Raw genomic sequence first — 24,659 nt, 5'->3', positions numbered from 1 at the left:
TAACCACCTTGGTCAGAGGACTGGCACCTTCATTGAGAGGAGGAAAGTATAACCACTCTCCTGGTACATAGAACACCTCTTTCCGTTCATTTTCTGTTCTTCTGAATTGGCAGGGAAGAGAATAGATGAGGAAAAATCAGATTCCTCTGTCATTCCTTTTTTTCTCCTAGCCTTTATTTCTTTTTTTATATCACCACGGATTATCCCTCACTACTCTACATGGTTCTGTCCCTACTGCTTACCTCCGCCAAGTCCTGCGTTGGTGTCTTTCACACCTGAAGATCCCACCTTGGATTCTCACTCAGCCTCTTATCTGCTCCCTGTGCCCACTTATATGTTCTGCCCCAGATCAGCTGCTCACATGCCTGGTGGACCTGCCCTTTCAGAGTCCCTGCTGCAGACATTGAGAGCTGGCACCATTGACTTGTTGCCAAGTAGAATCCTTAGAAGATAGAATGAGAGCTATTTCTGATCTCATGATCAGTGATGGGAAATGTTCTGGTATCCCTTGGAATTATGAATCATAAACTCTGTTCCCAGTGTTTATGCATAACAATGTCATCGATGCATACAGTGGTTAAGGTCCACAGTGTTATCTCTTTAAAGTAGATAGCATTCAGGAACTAGGAAGAAAGTGAAAATGAAGTCACTCAGTCCTGTCCAACTCTTTGTGACCCCATGGACTGCAGCCCACCAGGCTCCTCCGTCCATGGGATTCTCCAGGCAAGAGTACTGGAGTGGGTTGCCATTTCCTTCTCCAGGGGATCTTCCCAACCCAGGGATTGAACTCGGGTCTCCCGCATTCCAGGCAGACGCTTTAACCTCTGAGCCACCAGGGAGTTACCACATATAACCTTTTTCCATGAGAAAGTGGAAGCCAGTGATTATCAACTGAAAGTTATGTAGTAGTCTGCTGGAGCAGGAAACGGCAACCCACTCCAGTATTCTTGCCTGGAAAATTCCATGGACAGAGGAGCCTGGTGTGTTCCATGGGGTTGCAAAGGGTTGGATATGACTGAGTGACTGAGCACAGCACATGTAGTAGTCTGGAAAAATATTTGAAAAGTTTAAACATAATTAGGGATATAGCCATCCATTCTGTTTTTTTCCAACATCTTTGACAATTATAGAATTCATACAATGATAGTTTTCCTTCCTTTGGTTTATACTTCCAAATTGTTTGGTCATCTTAAAGTTATTCTTGATTATTAACTGTCCTCCCCCTCCCCTCTCCTGTCCTATACCTGCCTCTTCAGGATTCACTGTTGCAGTAAAGGGCAGCTTCACTCATTGGTTGTTTCTGTATTCCATGTTTAATTCCAGATCTATTTGTTTCTGTATTTAAGGTCTTAAACCATATCCTGAATCTGTTCATTTCTCATTCTCTGTACAGTTATGCCTTAGACTGGTCCCCTACCAGCTCTTACCTGGATCACCACAGTGGTAGTCTTCTAACTGGCCTCTTCTCCGACTTTTGCACCATTAGTCTCTTCTCCTATAGCCTTTTACTCAAGGCTTTTTAACATTTTCTAATTCATTCAGATTCAACAGTACATGAATCGTGAACTTGCAGATGTTCAAGCTGGATTTAGAAAAAGCAGAGGAATCTGTATGCAGGTCAAGAAGCAAGTTAGAACTAGACATGGAACAACAGACTGGTTCCAAATCAGGAAAGGAGTATGGCAAGGCTGTATATTGTGATCTTGCTTATTTAACTTATATGCAGAGTACATCATGCGAAATGCTGGGCTGGATGAAGCCCAAGCTGGAATCAGGATTGCTGGGAGAAATATCAATAACCTCAGATACACAGATGACACCACCCTTACGGCAGAAAGTGAAGAAGAACTAAAGAGCCTCTTGATGAAAGTGAAAGAGGAGAGTGAGAAAGTTGGCTTAAAACTCAACATTCAGAAAGCTAAGATCATGGCATCTGGTCCCATCATTTCATGGCAAACAGTTGGGGAATCAATGGAAACAGTGACAGACTTTATTTTTTGGGGCTCCAAAATCACTGCAGATGGTGACTGCAGCCATGAAATCAAAAGACACTTGCTCCTTGGAAGAAAAACTATGACCAACCTAGACAGCATATTAAAAAGCAGAGATATTACTTTGCCAGCAAAGGTCCATCTAGTCAAAGCTATGGTTTTTCCAGTAGTCATGTATGGCTATGAGAGTTGGACTATAAAGAAAGCTGAGCATTGAAGAATTGATGCTTTTGAACTGTGGTGTTGGAGAAGACTCTTGAGAGTCCCTTGGACTCAAGGAGATCCAACCAGTCCATCCTAAAGGAGATCAGTCCTGGATATTCATAGGAAGGACTGATGCTGAAGCTGAAATTCCAATACTTTAGTCCCCTGATGCGAAGAGCTGACTCATTTGAAAAGATCCTGATGCTGGGAAATATTGAAGGCAGAAGGAGAAGGGGATGATAGGGGATGAGATGGTTGGATGGCATCACTGACTTGATGGACATGAGTTTGAGCAAGCTCTGGGAGTTGGTGATGGACAGGGAAGCCTGGCGTGCTGCAGTCCACGGGGTCACAAAGAATCAAACATGACTGAGCAACTGAACTGAACTGCACTGAATCCATTCAGAATAAAATTGTCTTCACCATTGCTCACGAGCCCCCTGCCTATCTCTGACTTTATCTCCCATCACTCCTCACCATCACTTAACTTCAAGCATTCTGATCACACTGGCCCTCTTGCTGTGAACTCCATTTGCAAAACATACTCCTATCCTAGAGCTTTTGCATTTACTCTTCTCTCTGCTAGAAATATTTTTTCTCTAGCTATTCGAAATGTTCTCTGACTTCTTAAAGGCCCTGCTCAAATGTTCCCTCACCAATGGCCTTCTCTGATTACCCAGTCTCTGGAAATTTCTATTCCTTTACTGTGCTTTGTGTTATAGTACTTTTTTTTTTTTTTTAATTTTTTAATTTGATTTTATTTTTAAACTTTACAATATTGTATTAGTTTTGCCAAATATCGAAATGAATCCACCACAGGTATACCTGTGTTCCCCATCCTGAACCCTCCTCCCTCCTCCCTCCCCTACCCTCCCTCTGGGTCGTCCCAGTGCACCAGCCCCAAGCATCCAGTACCGTGCATCGAACCTGGACTGGCAACTCATTTCATACATGATATTATACATGTTTCAGTGCTATTCTCCCAAATCTCCCCACCCTCTCCCTCTCCGACAGAGTCCATAAGACTGATCTATACATCGGTGTCTCTTTTGCTGTCTCGTACACAGGGTTATTGTTACCATCTTTCTAAATTCCATATATATGTGTTAGTATACTGTATTGGTGTTTTTCTTTCTGGCTTACTTCACTCTGTATAATAGGTTCCAGTTTCATCCATCTCATTAGAACTGATTCAAATGTATTCTTTTTAATGGCTGAGTAATACTCCATTGTGTATATGTACCACAGCTGTGTTATAGTACTTTTATCTGTCGTCATGTTTGCTTATTGATTGTCTTTTCCTAAATAGAATGTAAGTTTCATGAAAACAAGGTTTATTTTATTTCCTTTATTCTGAGTGCCTTAAACAGTACCCAGCATATAGATGGAGAACAAATGAATGTGAAGAGCTATGTAATTGTCTGTGTCTCCATTTTCCCTGGGCTTTCAGAAAGAGCCAACTGGAAACTCATCTATGCTTGGTGCAGTTGGACCTTGTGTATTTATATTCCTTACATCCTGACTTTAAGCTTTATATTTTCTTAGTTATCATTTATATTTGCTGTATTCATGTCTTTTCAAATTCCTTGTGGAAAAGAGGAACTTAAGTAAAAAGAAATTCTTAAAAGGTTAAATAACATGGATCTGTTGCTGACACAGCTTCTCAGAATTAATATTTTCCTGTTGGAATTCTTATGCTGCTAATTTGACCATGAGAGTTTTAGGAAAAAGCATTTATATGTTTCTTTTGGCATGTATGCCCCTAGGTTCTGGGGCTACTTGAAAATTTATTTACTTTATGTAATGGACTTAATCTGTTTTCAGAGATGCTGATGATAAACACAAGCTTATAACTAAAACAGAAGCAAAACAAGAATACCTTCTGAAAGATTGTGATTTAGAAAAAAGAGAACCAGCGCTTAAATTTATTGTGAAGAAGAATCCTCATCATTCACAGTGGGGTGATATGAAACTCTACTTAAGATTACAGGTCTCTAAGAAGTTATATTCAGTCATTTTAAACCTTGGTTTAGGTGATGTTTTAACAATGAACTAGTTATAATTAGTTTAGTTTTTACTTACCGACTTAAAAAGATCCTGTTGTTTTATTGTTTTGCGTGAGTCATAGTCATACATAATGATGTTAAATAACATGTTTACTTATTGTGTTTTTTTTTTAATTTTATTTTATTTTTAAACTTTACATAATTGTATTAGTTTTGCCAAATATCGAAATGAATCCGCCACAGGTATACATGTGTTCCCCATCCTGAACCGTCCTTCCTCCTCCCTCCCCATACCATCCTTCTGGGTCGTCCCAGTGCACCAGCCCCAAGCATCCAGTATCGTGCATCGAACCTGGACTGGCATCTTGTTTCATACATGATATTTTACATGTTTCAATGCCATTCTCCCAAATCTTCCCACCCTCCCCCTCTCCCACAGAGTCCATAAGACTGTTCTATACATCAGTGTCTCTTTTGCTGTCTCGTACACAGGGTTATTGTTACCATCTTTCTAAATTCCATATATATGCGTTAGTATTATTATGTTTTTTGATGTAGCACTTTGGAGCAAATATATTACTGTTGGGTCATGTTAGAAGTACAGTTTGGAAACTAAAGAAAGCTTGAAGTAGAGAAGTCAGCCCGTGTTTCCCTTGCCCACCCACCCCCCAAATAAAATCATTAAAAAAAAATTCAGGAATTTCCCAAATGCCTAGAATCTAACTCCAGTTTTCTTCATCTATCTCAGAATGGCACAGATATCATAATCCTCTTTTTCATGCCGTTATATGAAAAATACCGGGAGGCCTTGCTTTAGAGCACGGTTTGATTGGAATATACTAGAAAATCCTGTGTGTTCTAATAACGAAGCCACGTGTAAAACCAAACGTATACTGAATTTTCACTAAGTGTTAGACACTGTTGATTAAAAGATTCACTGTTAGGTACCACTGAAAATGAAAAAAAAGTACTGGTATTTAGACAAACCCAGTGGAGAAGGAAATGGCAACCCACCCCAGTGTTCTTGCCTGGAGAATCCCATGGACGGGGGAGCCTGGTGGGCTGTCGTCTCTGGGGTCGCACAGAGTCGGACACGACTGAAGTGACTTAGCAGCAGTCCTCTCTTATCACTTGGTGCTTTTATTTTACTGAACTAATGTCATTAGACTTACTGTAGTTTTTTTTTTCCCTTTTGCTATAAGTCATGCTTGTGTGTACTTAAAAAGGAAAATGCAGGTACCACAGATTTATTAAGGTATTCCTAAACTTCCTTACATTCAGAGTCCAATTCTTCTGAACCACTTTTTGACTCAGTTGTTAAGATACCATTAAGTACATTAGTGATGCAGCATTTTCAGGGATGTTAAATTGTGGAAAATGTGATGTTAGAATTTATGAAATAACAGTATATATCACTTTGTGTTAAGAAATTTCAGTTTGGCTTTATTGATGGACATTTTGGTCCCCTTAACATATTGAGAGAGATACCTTGAGCAAGTTCTCAGTGTGTATATTATTTCCCTAAATGTAAATAAATGTTTGCAAAGAGTATTTCTATGTATATACTCTTTATAATATTTAATATATTATGTATTATAGATATATAAAATTCAAAGGTTTTAAACTAGAATAAAGACTTTTTAGATCATTCAGCTACAAAGTTTAAAAAAATTCATATTTTGAAGATCAAAAATTAGTTGAATGGATGTAAACTGTTATTGATTCAGAAGTAGAGTAGCATTGATTGATTTCCTATGATGGGAGATTTTTAGAGATGACCTCATATTTAGATCTGCTATGGCTAATTGGTTAGCAATTGTTTTTTTTGGTGATCCTGCCAAAATTCATCAAATTTTTGATTCATGTGAATACAAAAAAGCAATTGCACTCAGAGGGCAGCTTTATTTATATATACACAGGCATCCCTGGTTCTATTGTGCTTCACAAATATGTAATCTGATTCATCATTTATTTACTGAGGGTTTGATAAGTTTAGATATAGATATTATTAGAGTTTTTTTCTTATCAGTATTTAAGATCTTTTAAATTTCAAATAAATATTTATAAAGTTTCACTTGATTATTCTTTGAGACCTATGGATTTAATAATTATAACTATTTTACAGCAATGAATCACAACTAATTTAAATATGGATTCTGTATTTCAGATTGTGAAGAGGTCTCTTGAAGTTTGGGGTAGTCAGGAAGCATTAGAAGAAGCGAAAGAAGTTCGACAGAAAAATCGAGAAAAAATGAAACAGAAGAAGTTTGATAAAAAAGTAAAAGGTAAGTGGCTGCATTTACATCATGAAGGACTGTGCTCTACTGCTTTGCAAAAAGCCTTTAGCTAAGTTCTTCCAGTTTAAAGATATAATTGAATTTTATTTTTTTCCCCATAAATTTAAGAACAAAAGGCTTAAAGTTTGGGTAGGTTGGTGTTTGAGAGTCTTAAGTCCAAATTTCACAATACTGCGATTCTAAAAAAGCATGTAAGCCCTCATCTTAAAGTGAATCATAGTTTTGTATAGGAATGGTAGTAGGGTCAGGGATGTGCCTCTGGTTAAAGATTTGGCATTAGTTCAGTCTTGAATATGACCCGCAGGGTTATCCAAAGTGAGATTTCTACCAGGAAACCTCTCTAATTGCTTAACGTGAAGGAGCAATGTCTTTAAGTCTTAGTCATCTAACTTCACAACTAGAAGGTGCCTTCTAATGTCAGATAGTCTGTCTAATCATTTTTATTTTTATATGAAAAAAAGTTCTGGAAAGGTAGAGTGACTTGTTACGTAGTTTCTGGAAAGTTGGGACTGGAGCCACGATGTCATGACTGAGAGTCTGCATTCATTCCTCTGACCATACATCTGTCTATCTGTGTTACTCTCCATTCCTTTGTCCATCTGCCTCTGTATTTATTTGTCCATCCATCCATGCATATGTGCAGAAGTCTGTCTATCCATCTGTCCGCCAGTGTATCCAACAGTTACTATGTCCCAAGCACTGTGCTGATACAAATGCTGAAATCACAGTTTATCAGAGGAGAAAAACTGGTAAAGTCATCATCATGTGATAAATACTGTGACAGTGATGAGCATAAGCTGTTAGAGGAGCGCAAAGAGCACTTGTTGCTGTGGCACAGAAGCCCCAAAGAGAGTCTTAAATAAGTAGGCATAAATGTTCTTCAGTAACCAGAGTCCCACTCTGGTGTCTAGTTTATATAGATAGCATATATTCTGTGTATATACAGGGTTATACATATACTAAATCGATCCATTTAAAATGAGTATCTTAGCCATCATAAGTAATTTTGCTTATTTTTTAGGATTTAGAAGAGGTTTTGGAGGGTGAATGAAGATAGCTGAGATGTCTTAAAAACAAAAGAGCCAAAAAAAAATTGAATGTCAGCCTACTTTGTTTCTTCTTATTGTGAGGGACTGCTTTCCACCTTTTCAGTATAAGAGTAATTCATGTGCAGTACAGAGAAGTTAGAAAACTACAAAGAACTTATAGCCCATAATTATACTACCCAGAGACAGTCGTCAGTAACAGTTTAATGTCTGTTTTTCCAGTTCTTTTTTATGCATAGGCCCTTAAATTTTTTTTTTTTTATAAAAATGGAAGCACCATTGGACATTTATGAAATTCATAAAGTTTATCGATCCTTTATCTCTGTATCTCAGTTTCTTCAACTGTAAAAATGACGATAATACCACCCACCATATAAAAGTTTTTGTAAGGAATCAATGAGACATTATATGTAAGTTGCTTAGACAAGAACTAGGGCAGAATGATATCCCGTAGGTAGTATTACTGTGCGATATTATACCTGTTATAAGAACGTGGCAGCTCTGCATGTGCTGCTTTAGAAGAGCACTCTTTAGAGAAAAGTTTCATTTTTTCCCCGATAGATACGATATAATGGAGGCAGGTAAAAAATTCACTTATCTATCCTTGGACTTGTTCATATATTTATCAGTTATTACTTTATTCTTTGATTATGGGATGGGAAGAAGAGTTAGGTGTGTTTCAGGTTTCCAATTTGACATTCTTAATTTTGATTACAAATGAAAATTTTGATATATAAATTGATTAACAGTGAAGAATAAAAATCAAAGTTGAATTTAAAAGAAGTTAAGACATAATCTCATGATAAATACATCTTTATATAAATTATAGTTACTTAACATACTTCCTAAATCAGAGAGTAAGCACATTTTTCTTTCTTTGTAGAGAGCTTTCCTATAGCATACTGTGCCATGTAAGAGGATTTCATTGAAGGATCATCCCCACATTGGCCACTGCTGTACCACCATCTTCCAAAATACCTGTGGGGCCAATTGAGAGGATTTGGAAAGGCTTCTTTTGAATTTGGTCCTTTTCTTTAATCTCTTCCATGTTTTACCCCAAGCCTTCCTCTCTTCCAGCATCAGGGAATCCCTTGATGGGAGGGGTAAGGTAACAGAAGGTACCTTAAGGGGTGTGAAAGAGGAGGGCATATTTATAGACTAATCATATATCAGCCTAAGGCTTTTGTTAACTCCAGCTCCTTGAATCTTTTCAGCTCTTCTCTTTCAGCTGCCTCTTTAAACCGCTTCCCCATGGTCTTTTGGCATAGACAATAATATACAGATAAAGGAATTAGGAACTTGTACCTTCAGAGTAAAATACTTTTTGAAAAGGGTCTGTCTGTAATTTTACTTAGATACTGTTTCTGTAGTTTGGTCAAGATGTTCACTAAAGGCGGCTGAATTCTGATAATTTGACAACAAAAGGCATCTGTTTCTTTATTTTTTTAATAAAACAGTTCTATTAAGATATTCACACCTACTAAATACCATGATTAGAACATTTCTTTCAAGGTTTACACAATTAGCCTAGATAATTTTTTTAAAAAGTATAAACTCAAATATAATTGGCTATATTTCTCACTGTTAAATTTCTGCTATTAACCACCAGATGAAGTACTGTGCATTTTCCTCATCCTTGAAGAGTTTGGATTTTCCCTGAAGTTTTTCCTGGAGCTCTTAAGACTGGTTTCTTTAGTTTATTCCTTGTTTGGATGAAGCGTGTTTTTTGAGGAAATTTTTCCAAGTGGTTACTAGAGGGGTATATTTTCCAAGACCCTGTTAACAAATCTAAGCATGTTTTTCTGTTTCTCTTGCATTTGAAAACCTGAGTTCCCTCTGAGTTGTATAAGCATTGCTCCATTGTCTTCTGGTGTTTAATGTGCAGAGGTCAATGCCGTGCCTTCTTTAATTATGGCTTCTTCTTGTTGATTTGCTTTAGAAGTTGGTGGATATGTTCCTGTCCTCCTGACTAGGCCACAGAGGGCTGAGAGTGGAGTAGACACTGTAGAGATTAGAAACAAGGAGCTTACTATGCAGTTTGCTCAGAAGGCTCAGGACAGAGAGGAATAAAAGCAAGTCTAAAAGTTTTCTTAGTTGAAAGAATTGGAACCTGGTTCCTCTTGATCTTCTGATTTTGATCCACAAAGAAGCTGACACAAAGTTTACTTCTTTATGGAAAGGTAAGAGATTACATTTACCTGCTTTAGAATATGGTCTTCTACTTTAGCAATTTGAGAAAGAATTGATCTTAACTAGAGAAGAAAATTATAGATGGTATATAAGGGGGGTGTGTGTGTGTGTGTGTGTGTGTGTCTGTATAAATTTAGATAAAGTGAAAGAATTTTCTCGTTGGCAAATTCAAATTGTTCAAATTCGCATTGACTCTCTTAGATCTGAGAAGGCAGAAGTAGAAATGATGGCATTACTGGTGCTTAGTTTAACTAGATTTTTATAAAGGCAATGTGTGTTGGCCTTGATATTGGATGGAAAGTTTGAACTGATGCAAATACACAGAACATTCTGGGTTTGGATGGCTCCTTTCCACAGATAAGGTGGCTGTAAAGTTTTTCTTTAAAGTTATACTCAGCTTTCTCTTAATACTGGTAGAGGTTCAGTTCAGTTCAGTTCAGTCGCTCAGTCGTGTCTGACTCTTTGCAACCCCATGAATTGCAGCACGCCAGGCTTCCCTGTCTATCACCAACTCCCGGAGTTCACTCAGACTCACGTCCATTGAGTCTTCTTAAAAAAAAAAAAAAAAAAAAAGGATTAATTTTCATTGTTTGTTAGTGTGCACTTTTTTTCCCCAAAAGAAGTGGGTAAGAAAATCCCATGTGGGGCTCCTTCTCAGTTTGTGAAAAACACCTGGTGGCTCAGACGGTAAAGCGTCTGCCTGCAATGCGGGAGACCCGGGTTCGATCCCTGGGTCGGGAAGATCCCCCGGAGGAGGAAATGGCATCCCACTCCAGTACTTTTGCCTGGAAAATCTCATGGACAGAGGAGCCTGGTGGGCTACAGTCCATGGGGTCGCAAAGAGTCGGACACGACTGAGCGACTTCACTTCCACTTTTTGCACTTTCTCACTTTCTCAGTTTGTGAACATTTTACATTCTGGGCCTGTGGTTATATTTATGGATATTTTGGGGCTTCTCGGACGAGTTTGAAAGACACAGTTTCCTATCCTTGGTTTCTGGAGGACAAAGATCAAAGCTTCTTAAGTTTTGTTATTTCTTGGCGATTTTTCCCCTTCTAGTTACCGGTGGGCACCCTGTGTCAAAACTTCCTGCCCTCCCATCAGGTATTTAGCTGTACGTGGTCTCCCTCCACTAATTATTTTACTGTAAGTCTACCTCCTAAGCAGCTCTGGGCTTCTTTGAATACAGGCTGCCTCTTTTGCAAAACTAAGGTATTAAGCTGGATGAAATACAAATTTTAGAGTGGTATAAAATATATTTTTCACTGAAACAAGCATTTAGGGGAAAATGTCTTTGGGTAAAAAATAGAAGCGGTCTCTGAAGATAATCAGCAGCAAGACTGACGGTTACCATGAACATTTTTGTAACCTTCCAAGAGAAGTAGTCCAGTTTGTTGTGTTGTGAAATTCTAGGCCAGCAGGACCAGGAGGTGGCAACATGGCAAACTGCTGTTCTCTTCGCCAGTCTCAGGCTTTCAGGCCTGCTTGGCACATCCCTTTGCACCCCCAGGGTTTCCCTAGCTCTCCTGAGGCCTAGCAGACCTTTTCTCACTCTTCTGAAGTCTCTGACCTTACTACCCTCTTTTCAATCTCAGCAGTAGTAGTTGACCTCTACTTTCCAAAGTTTTAAGTTGCTTAAATGAAGTAATGTGAAAAACTATTACTAATCTGTAATCAAACAAATGTTTTATTTCACCAGATGTTGACATTTTTCCACTTGCTTTTTTCTCTTTCGTTCACACACATATTTTGCTGAACCATTTAAGAGTTATTTGGAGACATTGTGATTCTTAATACTTCAGCATTTATCTACTATAAACGAGGACGTTTTTCTACTGACTAGAAAATACCACACTCAAACTGTACACTAATACAACACTGTTACCCAGTATATAATCTACATTGTCTTTCCCCAAGTGTTCCAATGTCCTTGATAGCTTTTCAGTTGTTGGATCCAGGGGCCTGTCAAGGATGATGCATATCCAGAGTCTCTTTTTTTCCTCAGCCTTTTTCTTTTACAATTTTTGAAGAGTCCAGGCTACCCATTTTCCGAAATGTCCCTCCATTTTATTAGCAGCTTGTTTCCTCGTGATTATATTTGGATCAGTCACCTCAGGAGACGCGTGGTATCACTGCAGTATCGGCCAGATTTCCCCATTATAAAGGTACCCTTTCCCCTTTATAATTAATAGGAAATCTGTGGGGTGACTCTTAACACTATGTGAATTTCTCATTCCTTAAGTTTCATTCAGTGGTTTTAGCACACAGGTTGAATCTTGTCTGAGTCAGTTATTATTAGGGTAAATATAAATGGTGACTTTCTATTTCTGTTATTTCTACAGTTCTTATTTGGTTTCTTTTGGAAAGAAGAGCTTTTTTTAGTAGCAGTTGGAACCAGGATTCTTAAGTCAGTGGTACAGTGTGTCCACTCCTTGTTGTTTAGTCACTTACGTTGTGTCTGACTGCAACATCAGGGACCGCAGCACGCCAGGCTCCTCTGTCCTCCACGATCTCCAGGAGTTTGCTCAAGTTCGTGTCCATTCAGCCAGTGATGCTATCTAACCATCTTATCCTCTGCCAGCCCCTTCTCCTTTTGCCTTCAGTCTTTCCCAGTATTAGGGTCTTTTGCAATGAGCTGGCTCTTCATGTCGGGTGGCCAAAGTATTGCAGCTTCAGCAGTAATCCTTCCAGTGAATATTCAGGGTTGATATCCTTTAGGATTGATTGATTTGATCTCCTTACCATCCAAGGGACTCTCAAGTCTTCTCCAGCACCACAATTTGAAAGCATCAGTTCTTTGGTGCTCAGCCTTCTTTATGGTTCACTCTCACACCTGTACGCAATTACTGAAAAAACCATGGCTTTGACTATACGAACCTTTGTTGGCAAAATGATGTCGCTGCTTTTTAATATGCTGTATAGGTTTGTCTCCACCCACAGTGATTTTGGAACCCAAGAAACAAAATCTGTCATTTCTTCCACTGTTCTCCCTTCTGTTTGCCAAGAACTGATGGGACTGGATGCCATGATCTTTGTTTAACGTGTTTCAAGCCAGCTTTTTCACTCTTTCACCCTCAAGAGGCTGTTTAGTTCCTCTTCACATTCTGCAATTAGAGTGGTATCATCTGCCTATCTGAGGTCGTTATTTCTCCTGGCAATCTTGATTCCAGCTTGTGATTCATCCAGCCTGGCATTTCACATGATGTACTCTGCATAGAAGTTAAACAAGCAGGGTGACAGTATATGGCCTTGTTGTACTCCTTTCCATTATTCATCTTAATGCCCAAATTTGGCCAGTGGACGTCCCTTCAATGTAGCTCCTGTCTTTTAAAAAATGTTTTTATTTGGAAATGATTTCAAACTTACATAAAATTGCAAGGATAAGAATGGTACAAGGGACACCCATATATTCTTCACCTAGATTTACCTATTATTGACACTTCATGCCATTTGCATTCTCTCTGCACATTTCTTTTTCTGAACCATTTAAGAGTAGGTTGTGTACATTGCTAGCCTTTTTTATCCCTAAATACTACAAATGCGAATTTCCTAAGAATAGGAAGATTGTCTTATGAAAGTATAGTATCTATATTTTTATTTAGTCATCCAATTATGTCCTGTGTAGTTTAATCAGTTTAGTGTAAAATCTAGGCTAGGACCAGGTATTGGCTCTAGGTACCAAGTCTTTCTAAATTTCTTTATTCTGGAGTATTTTCATAGCCTTATCGTTTATGACACTGGCATTTTTGAAGAAGTCTTTCCCCTTCCTCTATCTTTTTTACAGTAGTATTTTCCATGTGGGGTTTTTCTGATGTTTCCTGATGGTCAGATTCAGGTTATTCATTTCAGGTTGGATAGTACACAACTGATGTGACTTTTCCAGGGTATCATGTCTGGAGGCATGTGATATCCATCTGCCCTTAGTGGTGATGTATTTATTTTTTATTAGATAGGCAAAAGTCCTGTAAGACCATGTAAGTGCCTGCTTCTGTTCAACACTCCCCTTAAGTTTAGCATCCATCCATGGGTGGTTCTTGCCTGAACCTAGGATGATAGTTGCAAAAACTGTTTTCTAACTTCAGCACTCATTCCACATTTAACAAGTTGGAAGTCAGCCCTGATAGCATCCTCTCCCCTACTTATTTTTTACTGGTATGGATTCATTAATTCCTGTTCTTCTCAGTGGCTTTTGGTTAATTTCTGTCCTCAATTATTTTGGTGGTCAAATTGCCTCAGATTTGGGCCAACAGAAATATCTCCAGACTAGCTCTTGTGTCCTTTTGGCATGTCTTCATCATTCTTTGAGCACATCTTTCTAGCTCAAAATACACATATATGTATCAGTTCAGTTGAGTCACTCCGTTGTGTTTGAGTCTTTGCAGTGTCCATCGAGTCAGTGATGCCATCCAACCATCTCATCCTCTGTCATCCCCTTTTACTCCTGCCTTCAATCTTTCCCAGCATCAGGGTCTTCTCCAATGAGTCAGCTCTTCACATCAGGTGGCCAACATATATACATTATATATCTATAATGTATGAGTTCACACCCAGTTCTAATCCAAAATTTAGGGTTTATTCTGGTTTTCTCCCTTTCCTTATTTGTAACTCCTTTCTCTGACAGTCAGAATCCTGATTTCCCTTATCCTTTATAATATGTGTAGTTATTTGATTGGTGCTCCTGAATGTAACTAATTCCCCTTCATGTCTGCCTCCTCTCTAGGAGACCCTCCTTATTTGTCTTGGGCTCTGCCCACCCTACCACAGATGCTCACTTTACCTGTTACTCCTCATGGCTTTAGGTCTAGATTTTTCAGGTGGAGAAAGAAGTGGCAAAAAAGGAGACAGCAGGTTTTTATTAAATTTTTTTATTACTTCCTTTCTAGCACAAGTTTTTTCAGGAATGTCTAGTGAATATTAAAGACAGGCTTTGTTCTTGTCGTTATAGACCTTGATAGGTTAGTTGAAGAATGGGAAGAAAAGCCATAAAGTCAGAGTAAAACATTATGTTCAGTTGTGACAATTATGGATAGTAAGGTAGATTTTTGTTAAGTATTCTTTTAGTGTTAAGAAAACAATTTTCTTATCTCTCAATTTCACAGAATGCTCAAATGGGGCAGAGGTTAGCTTAGTGATTGGCATGCAGTCACATTTTGAGGGATTTTCTTCATTGGGTAGTAAAGGAAAAGTGGCTGGAATACTTTACATCAGAACAAAGTTGAAAGTAGGTATTGGAACTTGAACAGAAACATCTTCTTGTCATTATCTGAAACCATGAGGCATCTGTGCAGTTCTGGTTAGCATACCATTTTAAAAATATCCCACTTTTAAAATAAAATAAGGTTCTTCAGAATATGGGAGGATACAGGAGTAAAGATTAGAGTTTAGACCATGATAAACTATCATGAAGTGTACGCACTGAAGCTTGAAAGCAGCCTGAAGTAGAGCGCTTTTCATACCGGAAGTGTATGAAAAGGCAGCGCATCTTAGCGGTGAAGAACATGGACTGAGCTGGACTGTGCCTCTGCCTGTTTGACCTTAGGCACAACTTATGTAACCTCTCTGTGCGCTAGTTTTCTCATCTGTAAAATTGGGAAGATAGTTGTACTTGATACATAGCCTTATTTGTTTGCTTATCCATATGATATAGTAAAGGCTAAACATAAAAAGATTCAAGTGGTATTTTGATACTACTTGCAGTAAAATGGATTAAAGAAAATGTGTGATTACTTGGTGTACTTTGATTTTTAAGGTTGAGATTATAGAAGGTAATGATCATACTCTCCCTTAGGTAGGGCAGCCATCAAAGACAATGCTGGATCATTGGTCAGAGTAGAAAAAATTTGCTTTTTTTATTCATTAAACCAGAAACTGAGATGTTATTAGCTTATTTTCTAATTAACACAAAGCATTTGGTAACATGCAGTGTGAATTTTAGAATGTCCTGGTTGCTTTTCAGAGCATCCAACACAATTCAATTCTTTGTGAAAATGCTGTTTTGTATGATGTAGTAGGAAAAGTTCTCAACAATTGAAATACATGACCTGGGTTCCCCTGCTATTCATTGTTCAGTTTTCCTACTTGCAAAATAAAATGAAGTAAAACAACTCTATAGTTCTTTCCAGCTCTTAATAGCCAGTGATTCTTTTCTTTGTTGTACTTTGTAACAATTACTGTAACAATTACAATTTGTCTCCTAAAATACTGCTGTCATTCCATAAAATAAAGAATTCAGTAGATATAAGGTCAGTTGCAGAAGCAGCTTTTCTAAGATGAAACATCAGCAGAGTGGCTGGGTTCTTGGCTTTCTAGTTTTCTTGCAGTTTGACTTGCTTCTTAGAGAAGTGGCTCCTGACTATGAGGAACTTAAATCCTTATCCTCAGTCGTCCCAGCTGATTCCCCTCTCATTCTTTGGCATCCTGTTTTCCATAGTCAGCTGCTTAAACTATTCTTTGCCTGTCTTCTGAATCTAGTTTCTTGCTGTTCTTCTAATCCACATACTCCATTTCTGAACCTCCTGTTTCAAACTAAAACCAACAGTGACTTGAAAGATTCCACAGACCAAACTAGTGAGCTAGGAAAGTAGGCTTGCCAAAACTGTATCATTAGTTTTGACTTGTTATAAAATTAAGGCATAAACCATATTTGGTTAAACATAGCTGAAAAGCAATGGATTTTTAATTCAGCTGAATAGCACCACTGAACAATTGGCTTTTATTTTTTCCTTAGAATTACGGCGAGCAGTAAGAAGCAGTGTATGGAAAAAGGAAACAGCTGCTCATCAACATGAGTATGGGGCTGAAGAAAAACTAGAGGATGACATGTACCGGAAGACTTGTACTGTGTGTGGCCATGAACTGACATATGAGAAAATGTGATGTTAAGTGATCTGTTCTACAGTGTGGAAATTTAGATTGGTCCTGTTCAAAATTCACCAAAATGTAAAGTCTTCACAAATGAATGAAACACTTGTATAAATAATGCTCCAATAATTATGTATGTTATGGCTTAACAGCAAGTTTCAGTTAAGGTCCAGCAGGTCTGGTGGGCAATACACTGAGTGTGTGACCATTTTTTCTATAATAAGGCTGGGAGCTGAGCAATAGAATGGGTTTAAAAGTGTTAGCTTAGAGCTAAAACTGAGAAATAATGACCAAGGCAAACCCTCGATTGAGGTTAAGAGGAAGAGCTTTTAGCAGTAAAGGCAAAAGCTGGCCGAGCTGGATTCATATCCCAGGAACCAGCAGGGATGGTGGTAGACCACTGCACCCCAGACCCTGGGCCAGGTCTTCTAGACCATGTCTGTCTCTAAGTCAGGGTGCGAGGGAGCTTTGCTGGGACAAGTTTTCTGTATCCTTAGGGTTTATGATAGATCTTAATATCAGTGTCTGGATATCCCTTTTCAAATCTGGGTAAAGTAGAAAAACATCTAAACTGTTTGTTGATCAAAGGTAATGATAACTTGTTAACATTTACTGAGCATGTTCCATGTGTCATGCAAACAAACACTATGCAAAGTGCCTTACAGGTATTCTCATGTAACCCTGGGAGGGAAGACCGCTTGCTTCTATGTTTATGTAGCACTTCTAAAGGAATGGTAACCTACAACCTGACATCACCCCAGACATTTGGATCAAGTTTCAATAGTCGAATATTACCCTATCTTGTCAAATGGGTTACAGGGTAGTTACCTGGTAAGAGCAATTGATCCCAAGTGCTTGATTAACGGGTGTATGCGTTTTTTTTTTTTTTTTATAAAAACAAATTCAAGATATATAATTTCAAGTTGTTCTTTGACAGGACTTTTTATCTTACTGCTACAAATAGGAAGTTTTTATACATTTTCATGTTTTTCTTCAGATCAGCTCTTGGAGATTATGCTTGAAGAAGGGCAAAAGTCAAAACAAGTCAAAGCCAAAGACTTGAAAATGTAATTACTAATTGTTCCCTATATAAGTATTCAATACAGAAATGTCTAATATGTTTTTCGAATGTTGATTTTTTTCATGTGCTATGCTGAATATTACAGCTCAGTAAAAATCAATTCTGAATGGGCAGCAAGACCTTCTTTGGACTAAACAAAAAGCTTCCAGCAAGTAATTAGGGGTTCAGGCTGCTGACCACTGCATTGGGAGATAAGGAACCCTTGAACCACATGGACATAGTTTCAGATTCCATTTACTAGCTGTGGACCTTGGGTAAGTTATTCAGTGGGCCTGTTTTTATCTGTCATATAGGCATAATAATCTAATGACTGTCATGATGATTAAATATGGCAAATCTATAGCAAATGACACGTAAGTTATTAATGAGCATGTATTATCGAGACCAGTATAGCTAAGACTTGTCTCCTTGAGGTGGGCTTCCAGTCAGTCGCTCTTTACCTTCATCAATTTAAGACAGTCCTGGTGTCCAGATATCATTGACAGCCAGATATGCTCTACTCAGGTCGCCAAGTTCTGTCCTCATCATTCATTTTCGGATATAACTGTAGATTATTAGTAAGTTATAGAAATCACTGCTAAGTACTTTTCAGGAAAAGCAAGCAAACTTTATCTTCATTTGAAGTGCTGAGTAATTCCTGTGAGATTTAGAGTCAAGGAAAACAAAAATTATGTTTACTTGGACAAAAGCATGTTAAATGGCATCAGTGTAGTTTAATATTGATTTATTGCAAGGTGCGATGTACAGTGTGACGTGCCATTCTTTTGTCTCTGTGAGCTTCATTTTTGGGGAGAGCAATTGTTGAATGTTTGTTTCTTCAGAATTCAATCTCTGGTTTGGTTTTTCCATACACCTAGTTTGCCAGACTGGATCAGAGCAGGGTCACATCAGTGAGCAGTTGTTAGACCCTCTCTTCACATGTAATGGCTGCTTCTAAGAGAAAGGAGGTGGATCAAGTAAAAGTGTAAGTAGCCACACTTTGCAATACATTATGAAAGGATCACAAAGCAGCTTCAGGGTCAAAGTTACCAAAGCCTTAAATGGTTATCCTTTAGCTTCTTGAGGACAGGAGCTGTTTCTAACTCATTACATAGTTTGTGGGAAGGAGGAACAGGATAAACAAAAGAACATTAGCTAAGCGCTTGGCTTTTAGTTCCCTGCCAGTAACTTGCCATGCACCTTTAATCTTGTGATTATTTGTCTTAAATGGTATGGTGTTTTAAAATCCTAGGAATTTCCATCTACTGAGTAGACTATATTCTGTAGCCATTAAGTTATATGATAAACCAAAGAGACCCCATATATTATGCACCATAAACTTATGATGTACAAAGTTTAAAAAAAAACACCTATATTATATAAATGAACAAAGCTACTTCAGTTGTGGGATTATTGCTAAATTTTTTCAAAGGTTCAATTAAATAAAAACTAAAAATGCTAGAAATCTGGAATGTCAGATAACCCCTTGTTATTTTACAATGTACTTTTCTTATCTTAGTTAAGCCTCAACACCATATAGGAAACAGGTTTAGGAATTAGTAGTTACTTGGACCAGATTCCACAGAAATAAAATCCAAACCTACATCTAACACTAGGCATTAGTCAGTCTAGCTACTTCTAAGTCACAATTTAACACGAAATTCACTATATGAGCTGGGACAGATCTGTCTCAGATTTGAGATCACCAGATATTCTAAGATGATAATTCCAAACTTGTCTGCATATTGCAATTACCTGGGAGCCTTAAGAACTACCAGATATGTCTGTGTTTGAAAGACTGTGGTTTAATTATTAATTTAAAAATAACTTTAGAGAGCCCCAGGTGATTTATGTTCAGATTTAGGAATTGCTACTCTGGTAACTTTTTAAATAAAAATACTACAGTAATTAAAAGTATTTTGAAAAGAAAATTTCAGATGGAGGTATTTTACAAAGAAACCACTAAAGTAGACTGAGATGATAAATCATGAAATACCAAAGTTTAAAAAACATTTTTAGTTTTATTTCAGCCATGTTAGGTTATTACCCATGAGCTGTGAAAAGCTATGCTACTTGATAATAAATTCATCAGTTCTATATACTACTTGGTAAATAAGCTTGACCCTCTAGTGTTTCACATACCTCAAATTAGTTATCTTTTGTGCCTTAAGGAGAAAAAAAATCAGAAAAGTTGTATTTGTCACATATATGATACATCCTATGTATTATCACATTATTGTCATTAGGGAATATCTGCTTTTTAGGGGAAACTAAGGGTAATCAATACCATATTTCTTCACTGTCCTCCTCTCTCTCTTTCAGAAAGTGACAGGATGCTACAAGAAAGCAAGCATTCAAACAATCAAAAATAAGACAGATTATTTTGAGATCTTTTAAAAAAATCTTGAAAGGGAAAAAAAAAAAAATGACCCTTAGGCCTGCAGGGCACAGAACTGCTGGAACACAGCCAGGATGTGAGGGTCTAATTCAGCAGTGAAGAGCAGGTTCTCCAGGGTCACCATGTACTGCTGGATTATTTGGTGATGCTGTAGACACAGAAAAGGGCGTAAATGTTTAGGTTAGGAAAAGTAGCACATAAGCAATCTCAGAGAAGATTCCCCTAAAGCCCACCCACATTGTGGAGTGATGCAAAAGAGCAGAGAAAAAAGTGGTTTAGCTGGTAGGAATAACAACCCTGGAAAGCCTGAATATTGAGAAAATGTAGGGGGAAACGAAAAAGAAAAAAATGATGGTCAATAATTTAAAAATTCAGTTCTGGTCTGTTTCTATGCAACTCATAATTCAAAGCAGTGGCAGCAGCACCTGCTACTATTCTAGATGACTTCAGCTGGTTCTTTGCCCTAATTGAAAGTGAAGTCGCTCAGTCGTGTCTGACTCTTTGTGACCCCATGGACTGTAGTCTACCAGGCTCCTCAGTCCATGGAATTTTCCAGGCAAGAGTACTGGAGTGGGTTGCCATTTCCTTCTCCAGGGGATCTTCCCAACCCAGGGATCAAACCTGGGTCTCCTGCACTGCAGGCAGATACTTTACCATCTGAGCTACTAGGGAAGCCCTTCCCCTAATTAGGACAGACTATATAGTATGACTTTTTTAAAGTTGCCCAGACAAGGAATGAACTATGAAAAAGAAATTTTGGAAATCATTTCCTTTTTTGGTTAGGGCATTAAGCAAAGAGATGTGTTAAGAAAAAAATATTTAACCTATTTATATTTCAGAATTACCCAGTGATCTGTTAAGTATTCCACAAAACAGGAAACCCAAAACTCACTGTTTTTTTATCTTTTAAAATAGAGGTCATCTGTTTACTGAAAATCAGTGACTTATTGAGCCTAACTGGAAAAAATTGTCAGAAAATCAAAGTTTCTTCTACAAGTACATATATAAACTTTAATATACTCAGATTCCTATAGGATCAGGCTTTACTCTAGATTTTTCAAGGAACTTTTTTCCCCCTTTAAGCCTTCTGCTTTAATCACTCTTGTCTGGAACAGATAAGGACTTGCTTGGGGTGTTGGTGTCTGAAGATACCACTCTACTTCAAATCTTTAACTTAAATCTAACAGAGGACGTGTTGCAGTCTGCTTTCTGTAAGAACCTCAGGGAACTATTAATAGCGCCTCCAGAAGCACTGTTACCATTTGAACTTTGGATTTATAGAGGTTCTTAAAATCTTATTACTCTTCCCTTAGCATTTTTCTATTTTATGTTACAGCCAGGCTCTCCAACAAAGAGAATGGCAATTAGGAGTCTGAGTGATATAGAGCCGATTTTAAGCCTAAATATTCTGATGAGCAATGGTAGGAACAAATGGACACTAACTAAAGGGCTTTACAGGTACTATATAACCTAACAAACTTTATGCTTTTTTTAAAATGGAGAATCCCTGTGGCTGAGAATGTGCTGTGTTTAGTGGCTCAGTCGTGTCCAACTCTTTGCAACGCCACCAGGCCCCTCTGTCCATGGGATTTCTCAGGCAAGAATACTGGAGTGGGTTGCTATTTCCTTCTCCAGGGATCAAACCTGGGTCTCCTGCAATGCAGGCAGATTCTTTACCGACTGAGCAACCACTGCTTAAGTCATGTCATTTTGAAGCTCTATTACTTACAGATTGCATTCTAACTGAGCTAGGAGAGAATTCCCATGGCTGAGATTAGTGATGTTTATTATCCTAATCAAAGTTTTCCACAAACCTGTAGGAAGATCTGCTGGAGCCTCTCTATACAGTTCTTATACCATGGTGTTAACACACTGGTCCCGTCAGTTTCACAGCGTACTAAGTGCTCAGTCAGGATCATGATAAAACGCTGGAAATAGGGTACAAAGTTCCAGAGGTGTTAGTAAAAAGTCTTATACTTCAGAAACAATCACACTTTTGACCAAGAGACCTCAAAGGTATTGCTTGTTTCACCCTATCTTTGTGGTGTGTATCCCTTTCATGATTCAGTAAATACTGAAGTGTAGAAAGGCAGACCAGTGATAACATGAGTTGTTTAGTCTTTAGTCCCTAAGTTGTTTTCGACTTTTTGCAACCTCATGGACTGTAGCCCACCAGGCTCCTTTGTCAACGGGATTTCCTGGGTAAGAATACTGCAGTGGGTTGCCCTTTTCTTCTCCAGGGGATCTTCCCTTTCCAAGGGGTTAAACCCACATCTCCTGCATTGGCAGGAAGACTTCTTTACCACCGAGACACCTGGGAAGCCTGATGAGGTGAGCAGCACATCATTTTGGCAATACAAAAGTAATCTAACCATTAATATTTAGATTACTAATGCTAGTAATTCTTCTTAGAATCTGTTTTAAGGACATAATCAGAAATGTTTACAGGAATGTATACACAAAAATCTTCAGGACGGAAAGCAATCATCTAAACGGATCTACAAGTACTTAATAATAGCATCCCCCATTTTTTTTTAAGCAAGAAGAAATATACATGCTAATAACAGAATTACCTCCAATTAGTGAACTTTTATTTCCTGTATAAATTTTTATACATTTAAGACCTTACAGATAAGCATGTATTACTTCTAATGATTAAAAACATTTTTTAAAATTAAAGAAATATACTGGTTTTTTTGAACCTATCAATGTCCCAAGTCACGATACCTGAAATATGACAAGGAAGAGATTCTTTTGTTCACTCTGAGCAGATTCCACTTTTTCCTGCAGTCTTTCTATTTGTTCTTCAAGAGCCCCATCTTTCCTGTCACTGCTTCTGTCATCATCATCACTTCGCTACAGAATGCAAAGGAACAAAAGGAAACAACTGTTTAGAATTCCAGTGTATTTAAACCCCAACAAGCAGACCTGAGGATTTTACTGTGCATGATCAAATACTATCTGAAGACTTGCATTCCACAAGAAAAGAACCAAACATACAGGCAAACATCCAACATCTTGTAAGTGCTTATCTAGGCCAGGGAAATTCAGTGGCACTTGTCCTGGGTAATGGCATTGGGTTTCCTATATAGCAGAATGAATTATGCCTTTTACAGGATAGTCCACTCAAGGAGGAAATGTATGTCACAGTCTTCATTCAAAATGAAAACAGCTTTGGAAAATGTACAGTTGATTCTTGTTATTCACAATGGTTGTTTTATGAAATTGCTGTGAACTCTGAACAGTGAACTGTTGCTCCTAGGAGAAATACAGGGCTAGGGTCTTGGGAACCTCTCATCACAAAACTTTTTTATTAACATAAATCTGCACTGCCCTCACAATAGCCACACGTGACTACTGAGCACTTAAAATGTGGTTAGTGTGACTAAGGAACTGAATTTTACATTGTATTCAAATTTTATTCAAGTTACATGTGGCTAGTGGTTATTACATGGACACCACATATCTAGAGAACAGGGTGGTGTGAAGTCAAGTCTCTGGAGTAGGTACACATATAAAATGGGGATGATGCCATTTACCTGAACAGTGTCTTAGGTTTGTGTAAGTCATTAAACTTGCTTTTACCTTTTTCTGGTAAATGTGCGTACCACTGGAAAACTGTCATGAAGAACACCAGTACTATCTGCTAAATCTCAGGATACCTCCAGCTCACTGCTTCTGCCCCACATGACTACAACACTAAACATACTAATAATACGAGGAGTATTTTATGGGTCCGGGAAAGACTGTCTCCTCTTGCCCTGCTCCCTCCCCACCCCTGTACCAGGGAAGGGGTGAACACCATCAGTCTTCTCTCTCTTTCCCTCTTGCATCACAAACTTTTATAGAAACACAAGTGTCCTCCTTCCTTCTCCTTCGGGAAGGCAACAGGATGGTAAAGTATGGAAAAAGCAAGCTTTGTGGCTTGCTAAACAGGTTCACCATGCAGGAAAACGAGAGCAGCAGACACCAGTCCTTCCCTTTCCTCCATTTCTACAAACAGCTCTGCATGATTTGGTCTCAAAAAAAAAGCTCCCATCAAGGCAGTAATATTCTCAATGATTTCTTATTTTCTTTGACCATTTACAGTCGACACAAGACTTACCCGTTTGTGTTGTCTTGCGAGTTTTTCTTTAGCCTCTTCTAGCTCTTTCTGGATCTTCAGAACGTGTTTGTTCATCTTGCGAATTGTGGAGTGCAAGATTTCCCAAACAAACAATCTTAAAGTAATAAGGCATTTGATTACTGTATGTTAAACCATCAAGAAAATAAGACCTCTCAACTTTTGTAATCTACACATACTTAAGGTCTGATATAGCCTTCTATTCTTTAGGCAGAATAAGGTATATTTCTCCAGCAAGATAATTTTTCCTGTACTATCAATCATGCACACAATCTAGCTCTACCCATTAGATTCAGATGAGCTTCCTGAAGGCAATACTGGGTCCTTGTCATTTTTCTTACGTTTTATACTTCCATCCCCTACTAGACACACATAGAACGTATGTGTACACAGTCAATGAAATGGCAAACCAGAAAAAACACCGTAGAAACAAAAATACATTTTTCTCTCTTTTGAGTGTAAACACTATGTATTGTGGTTTT

General features: G+C 38.1%; 2 protein-coding genes across 7 annotated transcripts in view; one reads left to right on the top strand and one right to left on the bottom strand.

Moving 5' to 3' along the window:
* XPA (XPA, DNA damage recognition and repair factor) overlaps nucleotides 1-17,714 on the top strand; it is a 29,425-nt gene extending 11,711 nt beyond the window's left edge. For 2 of the 3 annotated variants that reach the window (XM_061425749.1, XM_061425748.1), the window contains 3 exons: nucleotides 4,020-4,185; nucleotides 6,369-6,486; nucleotides 16,463-17,714. In XM_061425749.1, the coding sequence (XP_061281733.1) occupies nucleotides 4,020-4,185; nucleotides 6,369-6,486; nucleotides 16,463-16,611 (433 nt within the window). In that variant the 3' untranslated portion in view covers nucleotides 16,612-17,714. Of the gene's footprint in view, nucleotides 1-4,019; nucleotides 4,186-6,368; nucleotides 6,487-9,483; nucleotides 9,725-16,462 lie in introns of all 3 variants that reach the window. The other variant, XR_009738084.1, reaches the window with a different exon arrangement.
* Nucleotides 17,715-19,657: 1,943 nt separating this feature from the next.
* NCBP1 (nuclear cap binding protein subunit 1) overlaps nucleotides 19,658-24,659 on the bottom strand; it is a 37,398-nt gene continuing 32,396 nt past the window's right edge. For all 4 annotated transcript variants that reach the window (XM_061425736.1, XM_061425738.1, XM_061425739.1 and 1 more), the window contains 4 exons: nucleotides 24,160-24,274; nucleotides 22,782-22,910; nucleotides 21,869-21,982; nucleotides 19,658-20,202 (listed from right to left, as the gene is read on the bottom strand). In XM_061425736.1, the coding sequence (XP_061281720.1) occupies nucleotides 20,089-20,202; nucleotides 21,869-21,982; nucleotides 22,782-22,910; nucleotides 24,160-24,274 (472 nt within the window). In that variant the 3' untranslated portion in view covers nucleotides 19,658-20,088. The remainder of the gene's footprint in view (nucleotides 20,203-21,868; nucleotides 21,983-22,781; nucleotides 22,911-24,159; nucleotides 24,275-24,659) is intronic.

Source organism: Bos javanicus, chromosome 8 (genome assembly GCF_032452875.1).
Source record: "Bos javanicus breed banteng chromosome 8, ARS-OSU_banteng_1.0, whole genome shotgun sequence".
Lineage (NCBI taxonomy): Eukaryota > Metazoa > Chordata > Mammalia > Artiodactyla > Bovidae > Bos > Bos javanicus.
Note: the sequence above shows the minus strand (reverse complement) of the source record. Positions and strands in the feature narration are given on the sequence as shown.